The sequence below is a fragment of the Callospermophilus lateralis genome, chromosome 8 (genome assembly GCF_048772815.1).
Source record: "Callospermophilus lateralis isolate mCalLat2 chromosome 8, mCalLat2.hap1, whole genome shotgun sequence".
Classification (NCBI taxonomy): Eukaryota; Metazoa; Chordata; class Mammalia; order Rodentia; family Sciuridae; genus Callospermophilus; species Callospermophilus lateralis.
Genome location: NC_135312.1, coordinates 54,181,531 through 54,201,891, shown reverse-complemented (window position 1 = coordinate 54,201,891; position 20,361 = coordinate 54,181,531). Strand labels below are relative to the sequence as shown.

Sequence of the window (20,361 nt, the reverse complement as noted above, 5' to 3'; positions counted from 1 at the left end):
TGTCACAGAGATGCCAGCCCTGAAAACATCTGAACATGGAACAAAAGCCAGAAGCTGCCTAACCCTAGACTATTTAAAGCAAAGATAATGGTCAGTTAAAATCAGTCCTTTAGGTTTGACATCAAATGGAAGGAATAATAATATCTTTCTCATTGGGCTCTTCTGAGGATCAATTAATATTTGTAGAGCACCTTGACATTGCCTACCACATAATGAGACTATACAAATGCTCATTATTCAGTGGAGGTTTGCAAAGAATATATTTTATCAAACAAGGGAGGTTTATAATTAGTCTATTAGTTGTTTTTATGGGAAGGGCCACTCTGGAAGTGCTTCTGAAGGTTTGAAAACAGTTAATTGTCAAGAAAATTGGAAGTTCTCTGTGAAAATATTAAGAAAAGTCTTAATTTTCTTGGAAGCTACTTTTTAACAATCATGCTAACATAAAATTAGTCCTAGGCGTTATTCAAATTACTATGTATTTTGAATTTCTGAAACAAGAATTAAAGTAGTATAATTTTGACACCTTCTTTACTAAATTCCTTACATTATTTTTTTCATTCCTCATTACCACTATCGTAAGAAACAGACCCTACACTGTTATTACTTTTAGGTACAGAAGGAAAACCGAGACTCAGAAGCATTTGCAAGATTGAGATTACATACTCACTCCAAAGCCTCAATGCTTAACCACTATTCCCACTTCCTTCCACATAAACTCAGCTGTTCAAGTCTTCAAAACATCTTATTTCTTCACCATTGCACTCAAAGAAAATATAGCCTACTGGTGTTATGCTCCATAGATTTATAAATAATCCAAAAGCATCATACTGTATAGCTTCTTAATATAAGAATGGAGTTTCTCATCTTGGATAACAAATAATTAAAATATTGAAATGCTAAACTTATCTTCTATTTATGAGAACATCAGCTTGCACAATAACCTAGATTTGTGTTACTATAATGAAATACCTCAGATAATTAACTAATAAAGAGAAAATATCTATTTTAGCTCATAGTTTTGAAAGTTCCAGTCCATGATTAATTGGCCACCTTGGTTTGGGCCTCTGGTGAAGAAGCACATGATGGTGGCAGTATGTTCCTCTTGTCATTCAAAATGCAAAGGAAGAAAGAGGGGTCTCTCAGAGTCACTTCAAGGGCATGCTTCCAATAACCTAAGGACCTCTCACAAGGCCCCACCTAAAAGTTCCACCACCTCCCAACAGCACTACCCTGGAGACCAAGCCTTTAACACAGACTTTTTGGGGATATTCAACATCTAAAGGATAGCACATAGTATTTAGTAAGTATTTTATAAAAGATACCTTTGGTATTAAATTTCATATTTAGGATGAGGGTATGCATCGTGGCATCAAAAATATGCTTTTTCCCCTAATCATAGCCTCTAATCTCAGTTTCAACCTTTAGAAAGCTGATCCTTTAAAAACAGCTTATGCGTAGTCACTAATCCACTCATTCATAATTACTTGTAGTTCTGCCCAAAGTCAGCAATTGTGTCTGCTGGTTAAGGGACTTAATAATTGAAGCTCTACAACTGTTAATGCTCAACTAAGGCAATTGTACCACTAAATCTCAAATATTTAAATTATACCAGCTAAGCTAAATTTTTACTAGGTCAGTCTGAATGAGATACAAGGTCAGGTTAAACGAGGAAAAAGAAGACAACAGAATTCCAGATACTGGAGAACACTTGCTTTTAAAACAGCACTACGGTGCTCTTTGGCCTTTCAATATCCATTCTTTCTACCCTATGACTCCATCTCCACTTTGTTCAAGTACTGGACTGAGATACCCTGAACCCAGAAGAGATAGACCCCCAAATGCAGACTAGTCCAGAAGATGCTAATCAAATTCCCATTGGGTGGTGATTGATCCACTCATGAATTTGTATCTGCTTAGTGAGATATAAGGACAGATCTACCCAGAGAAGCTTCTTCCAAATAAACAGACAAATCCCAGATAAGAGAAAGCCCTTTGCTTATCTTCCAGCTTCTTATTTTGATGTGATGACTGAAACTTTAACAGCCATCTTCTGAACATGAACAAAACAACCCAGAGTGTTACAGAGATGCCAGCCCTGAAATCATCTGAACACGAAACAAAAGCCAGAAGCTGCCTAACCCTGGACTACTTAAGGCAAAGATAAATGGTCCGTTAAAATCAGCATACTACAGTGATGCAACCACAACAATGTTTATAGCAGCTCCATTCACAATAGCTAAACTACGGAACTAGCCTAAGTGCCTTCAACAGAAGAATGGATAAAGAAACTGTGGCTTATATATACACAATGGAATATTATTCAGCTATAAACAGAAATGAAATTATGGCATTTCCCAGTGAATGGATGGAACTGGAGACTATCATGCCAAGAGAAATAAGCCAATCCCCAGAAGCCAAAGGTTGAATTTTATCTCTAATATGTGGATGCTAATTCACACTTAAGGGCAGGGAACATAAGGAAGAATAGAAATTTTTTGGATTAGACAAAGAGGAATGAAGGGAAGAGAGGGGAAATGAGAATAGGAAAGAGAGTAGAAGGAATCGAACATTACTTTCCTATGTTCATAAATGAATACACCACCAATGTAATTCCACATCATGTATAAATAGAAAAATTGGAAATTAAACTCCATATATGTATAATATGTCTCTACTGTCATTTATAACTCATAAGAACAAAAAATTGTAAGTTCCTCTAAACCTATCACTGACTGAAATTAAACTTCTTTTAATTTTTCCCATCACAATTCTATTTCCAACACTATGCCAGGGACCTTTTCTATTTTCAAGGGCAATATCATTTGTATTCAGTTCTTTAAAAAATTTTAATGTTCTGTGCTATGTCTATGAATACTGAAAACCTAAATATGGAAACCAATAGTTTCCATTAAGTAACTATGGCTATGTTAATGTTATATCTATGTTCATATTTTAGCTGAACCAAGTAGCAGGCTACAATTACAAATTCAATATTATTATACCTGAGCAACTCAAAGGGAATGTCAAGTTCAAGTAAGTTTTTTTCTTATATTCCATCAATAGCACAAACTTGATTCTAGTACATATGTGGACTATTCACTGCTCATACAGAATTATCTTTCTCTTTCCTGGAGTTTCTGAAGTTTGTATTTTCTTTGGGGAAAATAAAACATAATTTCTTCAGATCCCTAATACTCCTTATTAATTGTATCATTCTTATTATTGATTGTTAGAAGACAATACATTCTTTTTTAAGAGTATTAACTTTTATTCAGATTTGGATTGGTTTCATAATATTTTGTCCATGATTTTCTTGTAAAACTTTTTGTCTTCTTGTAATTTTGTAATTGTCTTTTTTAAAAAATGCATCTATCATATCTCAAGTTTTCCAGGTTTCCAGTCATTTCCCCCATTCTATCAGGTACATTTTTATGTTATTATCCAAGCCCTCTTTTCCTACTTTAGTTTTGATTGATCGCTATCTAGGCTTGATGTGCAGCAATTATCCTGGACTTTGCTGTTCAACAAGATGGAGTTAATTGTTTTCTGTGAACTTGACTCTTGGGCTCAGCTAAATCCCTCATGTATTGAATGTACCAATGTACAGTCTTGAGTAATTGCTTAGGAACAGATGAATGGAAGATGAACTGCTTGGAATTTAAAGTTTTATAGATATTTTATTCTGGTATACACTTTATTGATAGGTTAGTTGGTTTTAGAATTTTAGGTTTAAAATAATTTTCCTCTATAATTTTAAAGACATTGTACTAATACAGAGAGCTTTATGTTTTGGGGTAAGTTGTGTTGGCTCTCAAGCCTGCATGTATAGAAAAGTCAGATCTTCTTTACATAGGTTTCTAATTTCTCTCAAGGCAATTGGTTCAATTATCTCAGAGAAAAACCCTCTGAATTTTTACCTAAGGAGGAGACCTTGGCATTGGTTGATTGACAAGTGGAAGTAGGATAGGGGAGTAGGGGAGAATCACACATTCTGTTCAAATATCCCTACTCAGCCAGCCCCACTTCCCATTCCCTTCCACAGACCTTTCTACAATGTCTGAGTCCAAACCCTAATGAGATTTTTCTGGCCATTCATTTATAGCCTTCCCTGTTACCTATTTTGGATACATTCTAGGACACAGTGAGCTTCATCATTAAACTAGCAATTACCTTCCACCATTCAGAACTTTGTGGAAGTCTCTGGTCCACCTGTACTCCCTTTGCATGTTTTTGTTAAGATTCATATTAATGAGGTCTTGGAACAGAGAAATTTTACTTTATCAGTTTGTACAGAAATCACTTTACCTTTAAAAAATATGACTTTAGAGAGGCATAATGGCACATGCCTATAATTCCAGCTACTGGGGAGGCTGAGGCTGGAGGATTACAAGTTCAAATCAAGCTGGATGACTTAGCAAGACTGTCTCAAAATACAAAAATACTCAAAATTTTACTTTATCAGTTTGTACAGAAATCACTTTACCTTTAAAAAATATGACTTTAGAGAGGCATAATGGCACATGCTATAATTCCAGCTACTGGGGAGGCTGAGGCTGGAGGATTACAAGTTCAAATCAGGCTGGGTGACTTAGCAAGACTGTCTCAAAATGTATCTCAGTGGTAGAGTGCCCTGAATTCAGTTCCCAGGTCTGCCACAAGAACAAAAATGATTTCAGAGGCAAGGTAGGGAGTATGTATTTTCAACAGGCAGCCCTAGAGACATGGGAACAGCAGGAGACTATTTCAGCAAACCAGGAAACAGAGAAAGAATACTTAGAAGCTATTTACAAAGTATTGATAATTTAGATCTGCTAAGGAGGTAGAATTAGTGATTCACTGGATGAGTGAAATGAGGAAGAGATGCAAATAAAGGATGGCACTCAGGTGTCTGGCTTGAGCAACGATGTGATTGATGGCCTCCTTAGTGACACAGGGAGCATGAGAGATTGTTATGGTGGAATGATAGGTGAGTTTGATGTTATTTAAGCCCAGATATTTTGTAATCACCTGCACATGGGAGTGAGAAGCTCAGAGAGACAGAGATCTGGGCTGACTATGCCGATTTGGTAGTTGCCAGCATTTAAATGGTATTTGTAGCTGCAGGAATAGATGTGATTGTTATAGCATAACATGAAGAGTTAGATTCTCAGGCAGAATCTACAATAATAATAATTTTGAAAAAGAGAAGAAGAGGAAGGGGAGCTCACAAAGGCAACAGAGAAGGGAGAAAAAGAGACAAATAATTTTAAAAACACTAATATTTGGGGAGGAGGAAAAAAACAGGGAAAAATCTAAGATTTAGGTATAAATAACATGAGAAAATAGTGTTGAAAAGCTTCAGATCCATCCTATGCACCCACCTGGAAAAGGTGGACTAGGCTGACCATCATCCCTCATTTGGGTTACTGCAATGCTTTGCACTGGTCACCGTGCCTCTAGTCTCCCTGATCTATTTCTCATCCTGGGAAAATATAATAAATTGCTTCCCTTCTCAAAACTCTTCATGGTTTACCACTTTTCTTTCATGTAAACCCAAACTGTGAGCTGAAAAAGGGCCCTAGGACATCAAGCACTGCAGATAGGTCCACTCTCTCCTGGGGATACATTCTGGACCTTGTTTCCTCTGTTATTGTTCATCTCTGCACAGCCTCATTCAAGTCTTCTCCACTCCAACCATGAGCTCCTAACCAGTGAGCATGTAGTAGTTGCTCCTACTACATTGATAGTTGGCTACACAGAGGTGCCCTGTCCTGTGAACATTCAACATTCTCTTCATCATTTGGCTCCTTCCATCTTCATTGCAATGGTGCTTCTTCTGCCTAGGCCAACCTTCCTTCACTGCCCACCTAGTTCCTCCACACATACTCCAGGTTTCCACTCAACTATCACTTCTCAGCCCACTCGATATCCATTAGGTCCTCGTTATTCTTGTGTTCCCACCATCCTTTTCCTTTACAACACATATCACAATTCTATATTTACTTTATTTACTCATTCAGTCACTGTATACCCTCTTCTGGATCATGTCTTTCATTAGAGCAAGGACTATGTCTATTTTTTGTTCCCACTTCTTTAACCAAGCAAACAGTCTAATATATAGAGATGTCTGATCATTACGATTGACCGAATGAATAGTCTTTAGTCCATTTTACTCTGCTATAACAGGACATCACAGTCCAGTCAATTTATAAGGAGATAAGGTTTACTTGTGTTTTGGTTCTAGAGGCTGGGAAGTCTAAGATCAAGGGGCTACATCTGGTGAGAGCCTTCTTGCTATGTCATAACAAAAGGGCAAACAAGTACACACTAGAAAGGAAATCATATCAGACTCATCCATTTTATCAGAAACCCATCTCTAAGATAACTAATCCACCCCTGAAATAATGATATTAATTCATTCATGAGTTCAGAGTCTTTGACGACATGATCATCTCTTAAAGCTCTGTCTCTCGATACTGTTAAATTGGGGACTGCATTTTATCATGAATTTTAGAGGGGATATTAAAACCATAGCACATGCCTACACTATTTTATTTTATAACTTCCAGATTTGGAATATCTTTATCTACATTCTTAATTCCACTTCACACACCATTCGTCTGGCCAACATTTTCTCACACAAACTCATAGATTGCCTTAGAAAATTCTCTGTAGTCTGGCCTTTATTCCCACAAGGAATTGTTAACTTCCCCATTTGGATCATCACTGTACCTAACACATACTTTTATCGTAATATTTACAAGTTTTTATTGCACTATTTGGTCTACTTGTATCTCTCACTTGATGGTACACTACTGGAAATTAGGAATCATGTCTTACTTTTGGTTCTCCAGCAACTACTCCATTTCGTTTCTAAAAATTAATGAATGAACAAAAATAAACTATAACTTAATTTTTCCTGGCTAGAAATCCTCATTCTCAACACTACTTGCAATACATTTTTACCTTTAAGACATTTAATCAACTTAATCATTTCATCAATAGATTTCAATCAATATGAAATCAATATATTTTACCTTTAAGACCTACTGTAGCATCCTTGCCTCTATACTAAATAACCTGATTTTTAAGTTTTTGAGTATATTTTATACAGTGTTTTTAAGTATTTTTTTAGTTGGACACAATATCTTTATTTTATTTATTTATTTTTATGTTGTGTCGAGGATCCAACCCAGCGCCTCACACTGCCAGGCGAGCGCTCTACCACTGAGTCATAACCCCAGCCCCCACAGGTTCTTTGTGTGTGTGTGTGTGTGTTTAATATATTTTCTCTTTCTGCCTGGACTAAGCTATTAATTCTTACTAGCTGAATTTTCCTATATCAATATTTTATTCTGTTTTTCATTTCCTATGTTCTTAAAAATTCACAAATGAGCATTTTCTTTTGATACCACAGATTGAACTCAGGGGTGCTTTATTACTGAGCCAAATCCCCAGCCCTTTTTATATTTTATTTTTAGACAGGGTCTCAGTAAATTGTTTATAGCACCTCTAAGTTGCTAAGGCTGGCTTTGAACTTGTGATCCTCCTGCCTCAGTCTCCCAAGCCACTGGGATTATAGGCATGTGCTAACATGCCCAGCTACAAATGAGCATTTTTAAAAAAATAAAATTGTCAGTGGATTCTGAGTGAGGCTTTGAGCTCTTGCCTAGATCTTGAGCTAGAAGTTTGGTAGCTTAGAGGTTTCTGTATTTTACTTCCTAGTTATCAGGGAGGTCAGGAAGGCCAGGTAGAATAATGAAGAGTCACAGAAATGGAAAAATACATTCCTTTTCTTAACGTGAAATTTGTCAGAATCAAAGTGAAGTTGCTTGTGTCAATCTTAACAAATAAATAAAGCAAGCCAGGATGTTATGGAGGAAGGTTCTCCCCACAATTGCCTGATAGTAACTCTCAAATGATTTTGTCAGAACCACACCCTTGTACAATGCTGCCACAACAATACTCAGAAAATACTTCTTCAAGGATACCTGCCCAGCAACTATCTGTTCAACTTCAGACTGGTGTTACCTAGTTACTAATCTTATGGCAAAGGATTCTTGTTTCAAAATATCTTATGTAAGCTTCTTCATTTTTCCTTTCTAAAACTCCCTCTTACATCAACTTCTTTAAATACACTCATAGTTTACAATGGCACACATATTCCTTCTGTAATGCTATACTATTCTCCAAAAAATATCATTCTTTGGAGAATATCTTTGTTATTTGGGTTGACAATAATTTACTAAATATAAGTTGATCCTGATTTGTTGACTCAGTAATTGTTACCCATGATAATACATAATGAATTCTTTGTGGGTAGGTTAAAAAAATAATCCAAAATTTCCTTATTTTGATCTATCTTTAGTGTGGCTTCTGCTGCTTCTTCCAGTTCCATGGTAAAATCCACATTCCATTCTCTGCTGCCCATTCTCACCACCACTAGCAGTAGTACCCAAAGACTCAAAGCTATTGTCTCTAATTTGGGTTTCCAAGTTGCTTAAGCCAAAGGCCCTTCCTCATTTTTTTTCCAGTGTAACTTTTTCCAATGTAACTTTTACTACCATCAGTGGATATTTATCCTGTCTGCCATTTGCTCCACCCATCACCAGCACCACTCTGATTATAGATCAGATGGAAGCTTGGGTAGGCCCAGTAAAGGTGTGTGTGATACACCTTCTGAAAGCCATCCTGAGATTTTGTTCATTTGAGTAATTATTTTCTAATAAGTGCTTAAGCTTAGCAATGTTTTGTTTACTTGGAAGAGTGAGTATATGCATCATCCTAGACTATATGCATCATCCTAGACTCAAGAAAATGGTATTTTTCATTTCACTAAGTTTATAAAAGAAACAGTGAAAATATTTCTACTCCATCAAATAGTTCCCATTATTCTTAGTTTGACACTTTTTTTTTCTTACTTTGAACCCTTGCATGAGAGCAGTTCATTAACATTTAAATAGGTAATTCTTAACAATCTCATATAATTTGGACTCTTACTTTATCCTTCAGCCTGAAGGGATTAAAGAAATCTGAGGGCGGGGGGTGGTGAGGGTTCTGACTTACTCATCTTTATACTCATGTCTGCAATACCGCAAAGAACAAAATAATAGTCATTGGACAATTAGTTGAAGAGTTGAAGAGTTAAAGAGAAGCACTTGACACTCATAAATGCATAAAGTTACTTTATTTTAAGTATACATTTAATTTTGAAAAATATAAATGCTAAAATATCTCATCTTCTTCATCTCATAATTCCATAAAAGTCACAATAGAAAGCTTCATAAAACTGTAAAATACTATAATGTTATAGGAATTTTAGGTTTTATATTGGAAAAAATTATTAGTAATATATTGAAATGTTTTCTGTTCTTTATCATTTTGTTCCACCATGTTGATCAACTTCATTTAAAATAAAAAGATGCATCATTTCTCCAAAGTTAATAAAGACTTGAGAGAATAAAAATAAGAATATCTGAAAGTGCGTATTGATTCTGAAAAGTAATGTGTACAGATATGTACCAGCCATGAAAACGGCTAAAAAGAGGCAACTACTCATTCTTTTCACATTGTAGGACTGGGACAAAGTTACTTCTGGCTCTAAAAGTTTCACTGGGTAACTTTAGCCCTGAGTTGCAATATTTGCCTAGGAAAACAAAATTCAGGAGTTTTGTATGTACCCATAGAGCACAACAATATGAGCCAGCAAATGAGATATATCCAAACCTCTGGTCAAAACACAACTTGATTGATGAGTATATGTTACAAAAGGTTTCTTTTTGTTTTTGTTTTTTGTTTTGGGGGCTACAATGAAGTTCAATGAAATCATAATCTGAAAATTCATGAAGCTCTTCAGAAAGTGAAGTGCTGCTATTTTTAAAAACTGTATTTAGCCACTTGGTGACACTGGGCTTCTTGCTTATCCTGTGAGAGCAGATGTGAAATATCATGGAATATAAATAAGAAAATCTCAAGTTCCTGCACCAAAATCATTAAGTGGTATGAAAAGGATTGAAGAAAGCTTTGTCCCATCCCTAAACAATGTCAACCTCTGTAATACAACTCAAATGGTTTTGTTTTTTAACGAGATTCAGCAGTCAATACATTTCAAGTACTTCAACACAGTTAAAAATAAAAGAACCAAATATTCGGAAGACAATCATTCTCTATACGAAACACCAATATATAGCTGATAAAAGATTTTCTCTGTGTGTGTTGCTGCACGTGCTTTAAATACACACAAATTGAATTGCGGACAGCAGACAAATTTTTCCCCCTATTCTTTCAGGTTGGGGCTGAAGTGGGAGGTGTTTGTCTTCTGGCTTTTTCAAATCAGTTAAGTCCCTCCACAGACCCACCCCTCAACCTTGACTAGGAGAAGGGGCAGGAACAATGCTGCCCACAGCACACAAAATAAACAGATTCCAAGCAGTTGTTACCAATAGTGGAGAGAATGACTTTTCTCAAGGAAAACAGTGTCTCCAAGAGATGTTCTCTCAAATGTAAACCAGAGGCAACTAGTCACTCCTTTGATTGACAGACTCTTGGTCTAATCATCTCTTCCCTCCCAACAGTCAGTTTCTAAATTCATAGGACTCCTGGTTCATAATTCAGAATGTGTTTAGTCGTTACTTCTAGAAACATGAATCTAAATTCACATGAAGGAGAAAAGAAGTACTTCAGAAAATATTTACTGTTGGACGGGTGTCCAGTTTACATAGAGACAAAAACCATCCAAAAATCTGGTTAGTTCTTAGGCAATGAGTAAATTCAGTTAGAATACAGATAACCTGGGGGCTCACAGGGACCTCGGGTTCTGTTTACTAGTGTGGTAACTACCTAAGTTCCTCTTAAAGTGATGACCTACAAAAACCTTTGACACAAACTGGTCCTTGCAGTAGATGTAAGATGATGTTTTGTGTTCACATCATGAATACCAACCCTTTGACCAGTCACAAAATAAGTGGGCTCCTCAGTGGGACTATAGATAGTTTTTCCCTCTACAATGATGAGTTAAGTTGCTTTGATGCATGATGAGAAAAAATATCATTACATCTAGAACTTCTATAAAAATAAACAGGTGTGCCTTTAATTTGCCATTATGAGGGTTAGGCTGAATTTACTACGCAGCTTTTAAACATGTTATGGGTAAGGCTTCTTACAAAGTTTTAACTTAGGATAACAAAAAACTAGATAATATAGAATCATCATTTTAGGGTTAGCTCTAAATACAAACATAATGCCAAAATATAACCTTTGAAGTTCTAACACAATAAAATGTGATTTGCCATTGTGATTTCAATGAAAAATATTAGGATAATTTATGTCCCATTTGTATAAAATTAAAAAGTTTAAGATAACCAGATACTACAAAAGTAACATCTAACTCAGGATAATAAATTTTTTACAATGAAAATTTCAAAAGGGCAGGATTACAATTTAATTAATATAGGAATGAGTGGGGGTCAATAAATGCATATTATGAAACCAAAATAAGAGGTTTCATTCTGCTTCTAGTACTCCTCCAAAAACTTGGTATGGTGAGGATTCATCACAATCATGGTTATAGGAATCCAAAAGTATGAAGTCATCATGTAAAATGTTTTTTTCAAAATACATTCAATATATAATGAAACATTGAAAATATTACCTGTAAACATCATGTTCAATTTGATTAATAAAGGTCTAATTTTCAATATGGTACTTTGAAACACAAATAGGTATACATGTGCATAGATACGTACAATTCTAAGTTTCCCAATCACAAAGAATAATTTCTTTGCATCCCCAATGAATGTGTGCATTATTATAGTATGTATACATCAAATTATCTCTATAGACTTATCTGTATTCCTATAATACTTTATAGGTATGTAAATGGGCTGTTAATATTCTTATGGATTTTTTATTATAAACATGGACTGCTAAATGATTAATGTCTGGGTAATAACATATGCTTACCCTATTTGCATAATGGCAAGTTTCATGGACCCCCTGGTGAATTTTTCATAGGTGGTTTGAATTTTATGAAAACCAACACAAGAGATTTGATAACATTGCCCTTTGTCTACTGTCACGCTTTCTTTTTCTAACTTTGCACATATGTGCACCAGCCACACACAGAGCACATACACAAACACACAAATATTTCAGAATTAAAAAATGCCTAACAATACTGCATAGGACATTGACATGGTAATACAATCAGCATCCGTGCCCATATACTACCATTATCAGGAAGGATATCAGTTACCCCATTGTGTAAGAATTTCTCTCCTTTCCTCAAGCTCCTTCATTGAACAGTTAAATTTCTTTTAAAGAAAGGGGAAAATGGATGCTTAGAAACATGGTGTTTTTATCTGATCTAGCCTTCTGGCTTACCTTAGATATTGTGTGTGTGTGTGTGTGTGTGTGTGTGTGTGTGTAAAAATCACATTATATACAATACAATTTTTACAGAAAGCCTGGCAGCTACAAATAAGAGGTAGAACTACTCAAAACTATGTTTCCTGCTGCAGGAAAAATTCATTTTCTTTACAGTAATTAAAAAAAAGTTTAAAAAATTGACAAAAAATAAGTTGCAGGTTAGGCCCCATAATTTAAACAACAAAATCTAGGAAGAAAAATATTCTTCAATGTACTCAACAGATAAGTTCATTAAAGGGTTAAAAAAAGTTGCATAGGAAAAAGGGACATTCCAACACTTGCTACAATGATGGCAATGGTTTCTCTATAGGGAGTAAAGTACCTTTAGTTTTTCTTCTTTTGATAACTCTAAGATTAGGGTTTATAAGCAAGAGCAAGTTAGAATAGCAGCACTTTTTCCAGTCCTGGGGAGCTCTATAAGCAAGAAGGGACTCTGTCTGGAGGGCAAGCCAGTAAGCACAGCTCCAAAGCTAAAGTTTTAAGTTCCTTCAATATTTTAATAAAAGTTGTTATAAAATCTTAATACTTTTGACCTCTGCTTAATAAAGGAAAAGGACAGGATCTGTGCGTTTGTCTTGAGTGACAGGAATTAGGATGTCAGAGGACACATCTAAAACATAAGAACAAAAGGGAGATTCCCCAGATGCGGTTTTTAGGGAATGGTGCACTATCGTCTTGATTTAACCTATGCAAGAGAGAAGCAGAGAGAAGTGTTGTATTATTTGGCCAGTGACCAAAAACTGAAACAAAACAAAAATTTAAAAATAAACAAACAGACAAAAGGTGGGTGGGGAATAAAAGGAACATTAACAACAAAACTGTCAGTTCTAAGAGAGACGAACGGGTTACAATGTAGTTTCTGTTCCCTTGCTCCTCCAGAAATAATCATTGTCTTCAGGCTCAAGTTCTATTCTAATTTGAGGCACAACTTTTACTGGAGTTCTAGGAGGACTAAAGAAAAAAAAAAGAAAGAAAAGAAATAGTAAGTCAGTCTGATTTTCTCTATCATCTGTCAAATATTTTTTAATCATACAGAATTCAAACACGTCAACCTTCATTTTCTTTAATCCTCATCTCCTCCTTGCATATTAAAAACAGATATTTTTTTGTTAATGGGATCAATGTGCCAATAGAGTTAAGAAATCCAAATAAAACTTTACAAGATCTTGATATCTATATTTTAAAAAACCACATACCAAAGGACAAAATGAGGAAGTACCAAGAGGGTAATATATCTGAAATTAAAGGACAATAAGACTAATATGCTGAAAATATTCAGAGCTTCCAATCTTTTGAGAATCCACAGTTGGACCTGTCATCTCCAGAGCCTTGTTAGAGGGAAGGAAACAACTGGATGAGAGATGCCAGGAAACGTCAGTTACCCTTAAATCAGTCAGGACCCTGAAATTATAAGAGCTTATATTGATCCTGGACTTTAACTTAATGATACTGAAAGATTCCATTATTTCTAAGAGTAAGCAGGTCTCTTAGAGGTCTTTCTACTAGTAAAAGCTGGGGTAACTTTTGGTTGTTGGGTAATTTATATGAGATAAATCAGAGAGAGGAAAGAGAACAGGGAGTTCTGCCAATAACCTGCCATTGACTGCATGTCTGTGGGGTAATCGTCACACAAACACGGCAAAACACTGGACTCTCCTTTACCTTGGCATACCGAGTGACTGAAGGAAAGGAATTTTATCAGCATGATGTGTGGCGTTCGAGGAATGTTGAGGATCTTTCTCCTGGAAAGAAAAACACATTTTAAATCAAAAGTAATAGAACTGTGTGAATATGAGAAATTGGAGTGAAAATTAAAATTTTCATAAAAATTGATGCATTTTTCATAACTGGAAAGAGGAAGAGAGATAAATTTAGAGAATTCCAATAAACAATATACCAAACTAAGTCTCAATCACTTCCTTTCCTCCACATAGGCTTTCTGGGAAGGATCACTGCTGTCATTATGACAAGAAAAGCATGAGGGGAATCATTTCTGTAAGGTGACAGCATCTTATGAATGTCTGATGCTTGCCCTGGAATTTCCTTCCATCTTCAACATTCACTATTTTCTCTAGCTGTTACTTGGCATGGGGTGGGGCTGGGGGAGGGATTCTTGAAGTACTTAGAAAGCAATTCAGCTTTTGTTCTTTCATGGTGCATTTTGCTCAGGTAAACTTCCAATATCACTATCAACTTTCAGTTTATACTCTTACAGGGTTTTTGAGGATGAAGAACAACTGGCACACAAAATTTAACAAAAATTTGAAATTTTGTCTGTTGATTTTTTCTTTCTTTTTTTAGTATTTAGAAGGGGCTATGCCAATTAAGATGCCAACCAAAGACAAACACATTACATACATGTATGTTTGTCTTCCTATGACATTAATTTCCTAGAAATAAAAAATGAACTCAGAACATGGTTTGGGGAGCTTCAAATAAGAAAAAAAAATTCTTAATCAAATCCCATTGATAAGAGTGAGCAGAAAATTAGCCTTAGTTACAAAATATAGTTACAAGTTGGAAAACAAAAGTAAGACTGTTTTAATTCTTTGTTCTTTAAACCCAGGGTGATGGCCAACCTCCAAGATAGTTTGCAATGATCTCTATCATCTCCTGGTATTTATGTACTTGTGTAATTCCTTCTGCATTGCAACAGAGTTGGTCTATATGACCAAAAAAAAAAAAAAATGGCAGAAGTGGTGGCTTGTCACTTCTGAGATTTGATTATAAAAGATTACAGCTTCTATCTTGGTTTTTTTCTTCTATCAGTGGCTCTGGGGGAAGCCATATCACATATAGCTCTTTGGACATGCCCACAGGTTGAAGAACTGAAACTTCCTGTCACAGGCCTTGGGAATGAGCTTGGAAGGAGATCCCCAACTGCAATCAAGCCTCCAGAGACTCAGTCCCAGCTGACAGTTTGGTAAGCAATCTCTTGAAAGCCTCTGAGCTAGAATTACCAAATGGGCTGCTCCTAAATTTCTGGGTGTCAGAAACTGTGTGAGAAAATACAAGTTTGTTGTATTAAGCTGCTTAGTTATATGGTAATTTGTTCCTCAGCAATTGGTAACTAATACACCCAAATTTTATGAACTGTCATTCATTTCAAACTCTTTTTGGTATTGCTAACCTTCTACTGAAGTTGAAGTTGCATTATTAACTATTTATAAAAGTGTCTCAACTGTCTCTTTTCCTGTAACAGATCAACAAACTCTGAAGTGTATCTGGATCTAAAAGAATGCATTTTCTTCAAATGAGAACTCAAAGTGGAAAGCAGTACAGAGGCAACTACTACTTGCTATTGCAAAAGCTTCAGATATTCACTAATGTCTTTATAGAGTGGCCTGTTAACCCAATTACAAAAGAAAAGATGACACGTCACAAACTATCACACTGTAGCCACCAGGCTATCACCACTGGAAGATCAGAGCAGTTACAAAGATGATTTTGAAATAGCAGAAGAGGAATAAAGAAATCAGGAAATCAGGAAGAAAAAGAGTTGTGCTAATGTTTTATGATTGCCAATTTAATTGAAAATAGCAATTTTGCCAAATTCTAATATTAACAACTAATTCATTAATCATTGAGAGGTCCAAGATGTAATTTCTTTTGAGAAGATTTGGTCATTGGTTGAAACCTAAGGAAGACAAACAGTAACAGACAGTGATGTAGTACTATAAGCTGCAACTCTAAATATCAGTGGGAAATAAAAATAAAAATCAATGAAAAACATGGTTATATGTTTAGCAACTGGAAAAAAAAATGATGATGCCTTGGGGAAGAGAGAAGATTACCAAATGAAAACTTAAAGGTTATGGATAAAAGGAAGAAGTTAAGAGTCAAGTTTAGGGAATGTAAAAGTAATGTTTTATAAGAATTAAGTATAAATATTCATATAAAAAAAAGAAAGACAGAGGGGAAGTGAATGAAGATGACATCTCTAAAATATTTTCTCTGCAGGTGTAAATCATATTCAAGCAAGCATGCAAGAGGTTAGTTCTACTCACTGTCAGAAGGTTTGCTATCACTTAGGAAAGGCTGCTGTTCCATGATGTCCATTGGGATTTTAATACTGGGAACCTTTTCTGAGTATGGGCAGTCAGACTGTGAAAAGAATGTATAACTGTTTTTAGAATGTTTTTATTACTCAGCCCTTCCTATCTCCCAGTATTGATCAAACCTATCATATTATCATTTCATTGTACTAAGAAAAAAGGTTTTAGATATAATTATTTCCAGTCTGCTAACTTTTCAAATTCAACATCATCTTTCTAATCCATATCTGTTTTCCTCTCTTCTGGAGTTAATGGGATTGAATCCACTAAAACTAAAACAGACCAAATAGAGATTACTAGAACTTAGTTGTAAAGCTTTCCATAGTAAGATTCACAATCATCAAACTTGGGTTGTTATGTGTGTAGAGCAAATGCCACTGTGAAAACAGATTAAATCTAGGAAATTTCTTAAACTATAATATGTTTTCAAAATTCTTGCATCTTTATGTTTCTCTATATCCAGGAAAATCATGTCCCACATTTCCTTCCACATCAAGTAAGACTTGTTGAACATCTACTATCAAGAAGCCCACTACATAGACTCAGATATAAACCTACTTTCTTTACTTTAATACTCCATCAGATACTATTTTACAGTGAAAGCTTCATTTTAAGTGACAAGCACCAAAGATATTTGAAAACATAAGCATAACATGACAAAATGAAACAAAAAGGAAGTGTCTATTATGGTTAGACACGCAAAGAATCATAACCAGAATAATTATTATAATCAAATAGCTAACCATGTGGCTGCTGAAAGAACAGGCTACCTAATCCAAACTATCACAGATTACTATAGGATTAGTACTTAAAAAAAATTCACCATATTGAATTCAAGTCTATGGTTGGAGTGAAATATCCAATTCATCTCTTAACTCTAAGTACCAAGGAGACAATCTTCAGTTGAAATTTTAATAAATGAGAACTGAGAGTCAAAATACAAAGAAATTTTAACAAAAAGCCTATTGCCTATTTTGAAAATTACTTTATGATGAATCTACAAAGGGTAATGACCTATAATATTCTTTCAGAGAACTAAGACAATACCCTTAAGTTAACAAAAAAGAAAAAAATAATTAAGATGCCTTAGGCAACTTCACCTATGACAATGTCAAGAATGGTAAGTCTTATTTCAGGCACTTCCCAAAATAATGGCACTTATAGAGGGACAGGTTGCCAAGCAACACAGTCTACCAGGCAGATTAAGAAATGACTATAAGTGGTTCAAAACTTTGGCAAGTCACTACAACTCATTAGCAGTAGTAGTGTAACTCTCGTGTCCAATGTGGTTCCCTGTATCCATGGATCCTACACCACATGATGGTGAGGTGAACATGAGGAGACTCACCCTCCAAACCCAGAGCCCTCAAAAAATGGGCTCAACGTGGAGAATTTATTGCACAAATGTACTCTAAATTTCCTGGTTGGGCTCACTGTCTAGAAACAAATACATATATTTGTTGTTCATTTGCTTTGATAGGGGTGGGGCAGAGAAGAAGAAGAGGAAAAGAGACAAATATCAAACACCATTATTAATATATCTGTTGAAAATACGGAGCTTAAAAGGATAAATATTAATACAACAATAGCATTATTGTGATTTGTTGAAAACCATACCTAAGAATTGTAAGAGCACCATAGAAGCCCATTTAGAGCAGTAAATCTAAAAACATTCCCCAAAGTTGATATTTCATTTTCCCCGTTAAAAAACATCAGAGAAGAGGATTACATAATATTAGTTCATACATTTGTAATGTATAATGAATATTAAGTTTGGTATCCATGGACATAAACTGAGGTACCTGTTCTAAAAATTCAAGATAAAATACTGCTTTAATCATTGTAATATTTCAGACAAACTTTCTTCTTTTTTTTTTTTTCATCTTGAATGGTCCAGAAATTCATTTCAAGTTCTGAATTCTAGTCAATGTGTAAGAATATCATTTTTCTTCATACTGCATGTTAATCTTTGTTGTAATTTAAACACATTCTCTTTTTCTGCTATCATTGGAAACAGAAAATCTATATAACTGCTCTCATTTAAGATAGATGATGACAGTCACAAAAGCTCCCTCAGACTCTTTCTCTCTTTAGCTAAATGTGCCTTGTATGTTTAGCCTTTTCTTATTGGATCAATTTATCTGAAATCCAATTCTGTCTGTTGCTTTCCTTCACTGTACTATTTCCAAGTTCTACAAAAAGAATACAATCAGACAGATTGATCAACTAGAATAAGCCGAGAGGCACAGATTAAATTTTAGATTTGCCACTTATGGCTGCTCATCTGACAAAAAAAAAAGACTCAAATATCTATGTCAAAGCACCATATTGTACTCTTTAAATGTATACAATTTTGTCAGTCGTGCCTCAACAAAGCTGAAAAAACTTAACATTTGAAATTTTAGAATGACTTTTTTAGAAGTATTTTCTCAGTCTAAATTTTCTTATCTGCAAAATGGGAACAAAAATATACACTTTAACAAAATGTTATGTCAATTTAGGATTAAGCATGCATGATCAAAGAAGCTAAAAATGAACTACATTTGCACTTTAGAATGTGTAATGACACACAAAAACCATTTGTAATACTACTTGGTGTAAAAATCCAGAACATTCACATGGAAAGTGTATATGTGTATGTTTATATATATATTTATTTATATATATATAAACGTTTTTTTAGTTGTCAATGGGCCTTTCTTTTTGTTTATTTATATCCAGTGCTGAGAATCAAACCCAGTGCCTCACACATTCAAGGCAAGTGCTCTACCACTGAGCCATCACCCCAGCCCCATCACATGGAAAATATATTTTAGCAATCCTTTCAAAAGGCTACTAGGATAAGCTGTGTGAGCTCACATGTGCGTGTGTGTGCATTAAAACAAATCCAAGCTTTTCTCTTGGCATTGATTACAGATCTCTAGCAGGGCATCAGTACTTCTGTGAAATAGTCTGCTAAAGAAAAATAAATGGTCAATAATTTCATTTCTTTACTTAATCATCTAATTACAGGAGGACCACTGGATTATGACATTGACCACTATAATTAGGTTAAAAAAAAAAAGACCTCAAACTCCAATTCTCTTTCCTTTTTTTTTTTCTCTTGACAGATGTAATGCCAAATCAGTTTAGCATAAATACACTGCTGGTATAATACAACAGCATAAGACTGGGGTTGAGAGCTACTCAAATAGATATATAGATTATGGAAGGCAGAAATTACAGTATCTGTCCACATTAGACTTAAAATGACACAATTGTGATATTATCTCAAGTATATATCCTGGATTATCAATAACAAACCAAATATATTTCACAGCATTACTAAGCAACTTCCCTGTTATCTATTAGATTGGAGTTCTTTAAATATTTGAGGTTTTTAGGAAGGCATTATATCATTATTAATGTATTATAGTTACAGAAATTCTATACAAAATATACAAAACCAAAATGAGTAAATAAAGGGTCAATGAAAGTAAAATCAATGATAGGTCACACAGCTAGATAAACATTCTTACAACTCAGCTCTCCCTTTTATATCAGGCATAAAAGTGTACATTTTTTTCACATTTGCTTTTTTAACCAGCTTTGGAATTTTGGAAAGCCCCTTACATCATCATTGTCGCTATCCAAACTTCCCTTCTTCTTTTTCTTTTTCTTCTCATCCTCCTTCTTTTTCTTGTCCTTTTCTGGAATGACATCATCAAGGAAGCTGAGGTCATGCTGGGAGAAGAGGTAGTCCATACCTTTTCTGACAGCTACGAGTGCCAGGATCTGGAACAGCAAATACAAAGAGCATAAAAGAAACCACGTCAGACATTGTCACAATGAGGACTGACTCTGCAGCATGGCAGAGACTTACTTTGTATACTGTTGTTTCATGAAAGTCTCAGTTGAA

At 35.0% G+C, this 20,361-nt stretch overlaps 1 protein-coding gene across 3 annotated transcripts in view; it reads right to left on the bottom strand.

Annotated features, from left to right (window-relative positions):
* Positions 1-9,150: 9,150 nt before the first annotated feature.
* The window catches only part of Slc4a4 (solute carrier family 4 member 4), a 327,804-nt gene continuing 316,593 nt past the window's right edge, over positions 9,151-20,361 (bottom strand). For 2 of the 3 annotated variants that reach the window (XM_076865382.2, XM_076865381.2), the window contains exons 23-26: positions 20,076-20,237; positions 16,416-16,512; positions 14,071-14,150; positions 13,271-13,359 (exon numbers count right to left, since the gene is read on the bottom strand). In XM_076865382.2, the coding sequence (XP_076721497.1) occupies positions 14,107-14,150; positions 16,416-16,512; positions 20,076-20,237 (303 nt within the window). In that variant the 3' untranslated portion in view covers positions 13,271-13,359; positions 14,071-14,106. Of the gene's footprint in view, positions 13,360-14,070; positions 14,151-16,415; positions 16,513-20,075; positions 20,238-20,361 lie in introns of all 3 variants that reach the window. The other variant, XM_076865383.2, reaches the window with a different exon arrangement.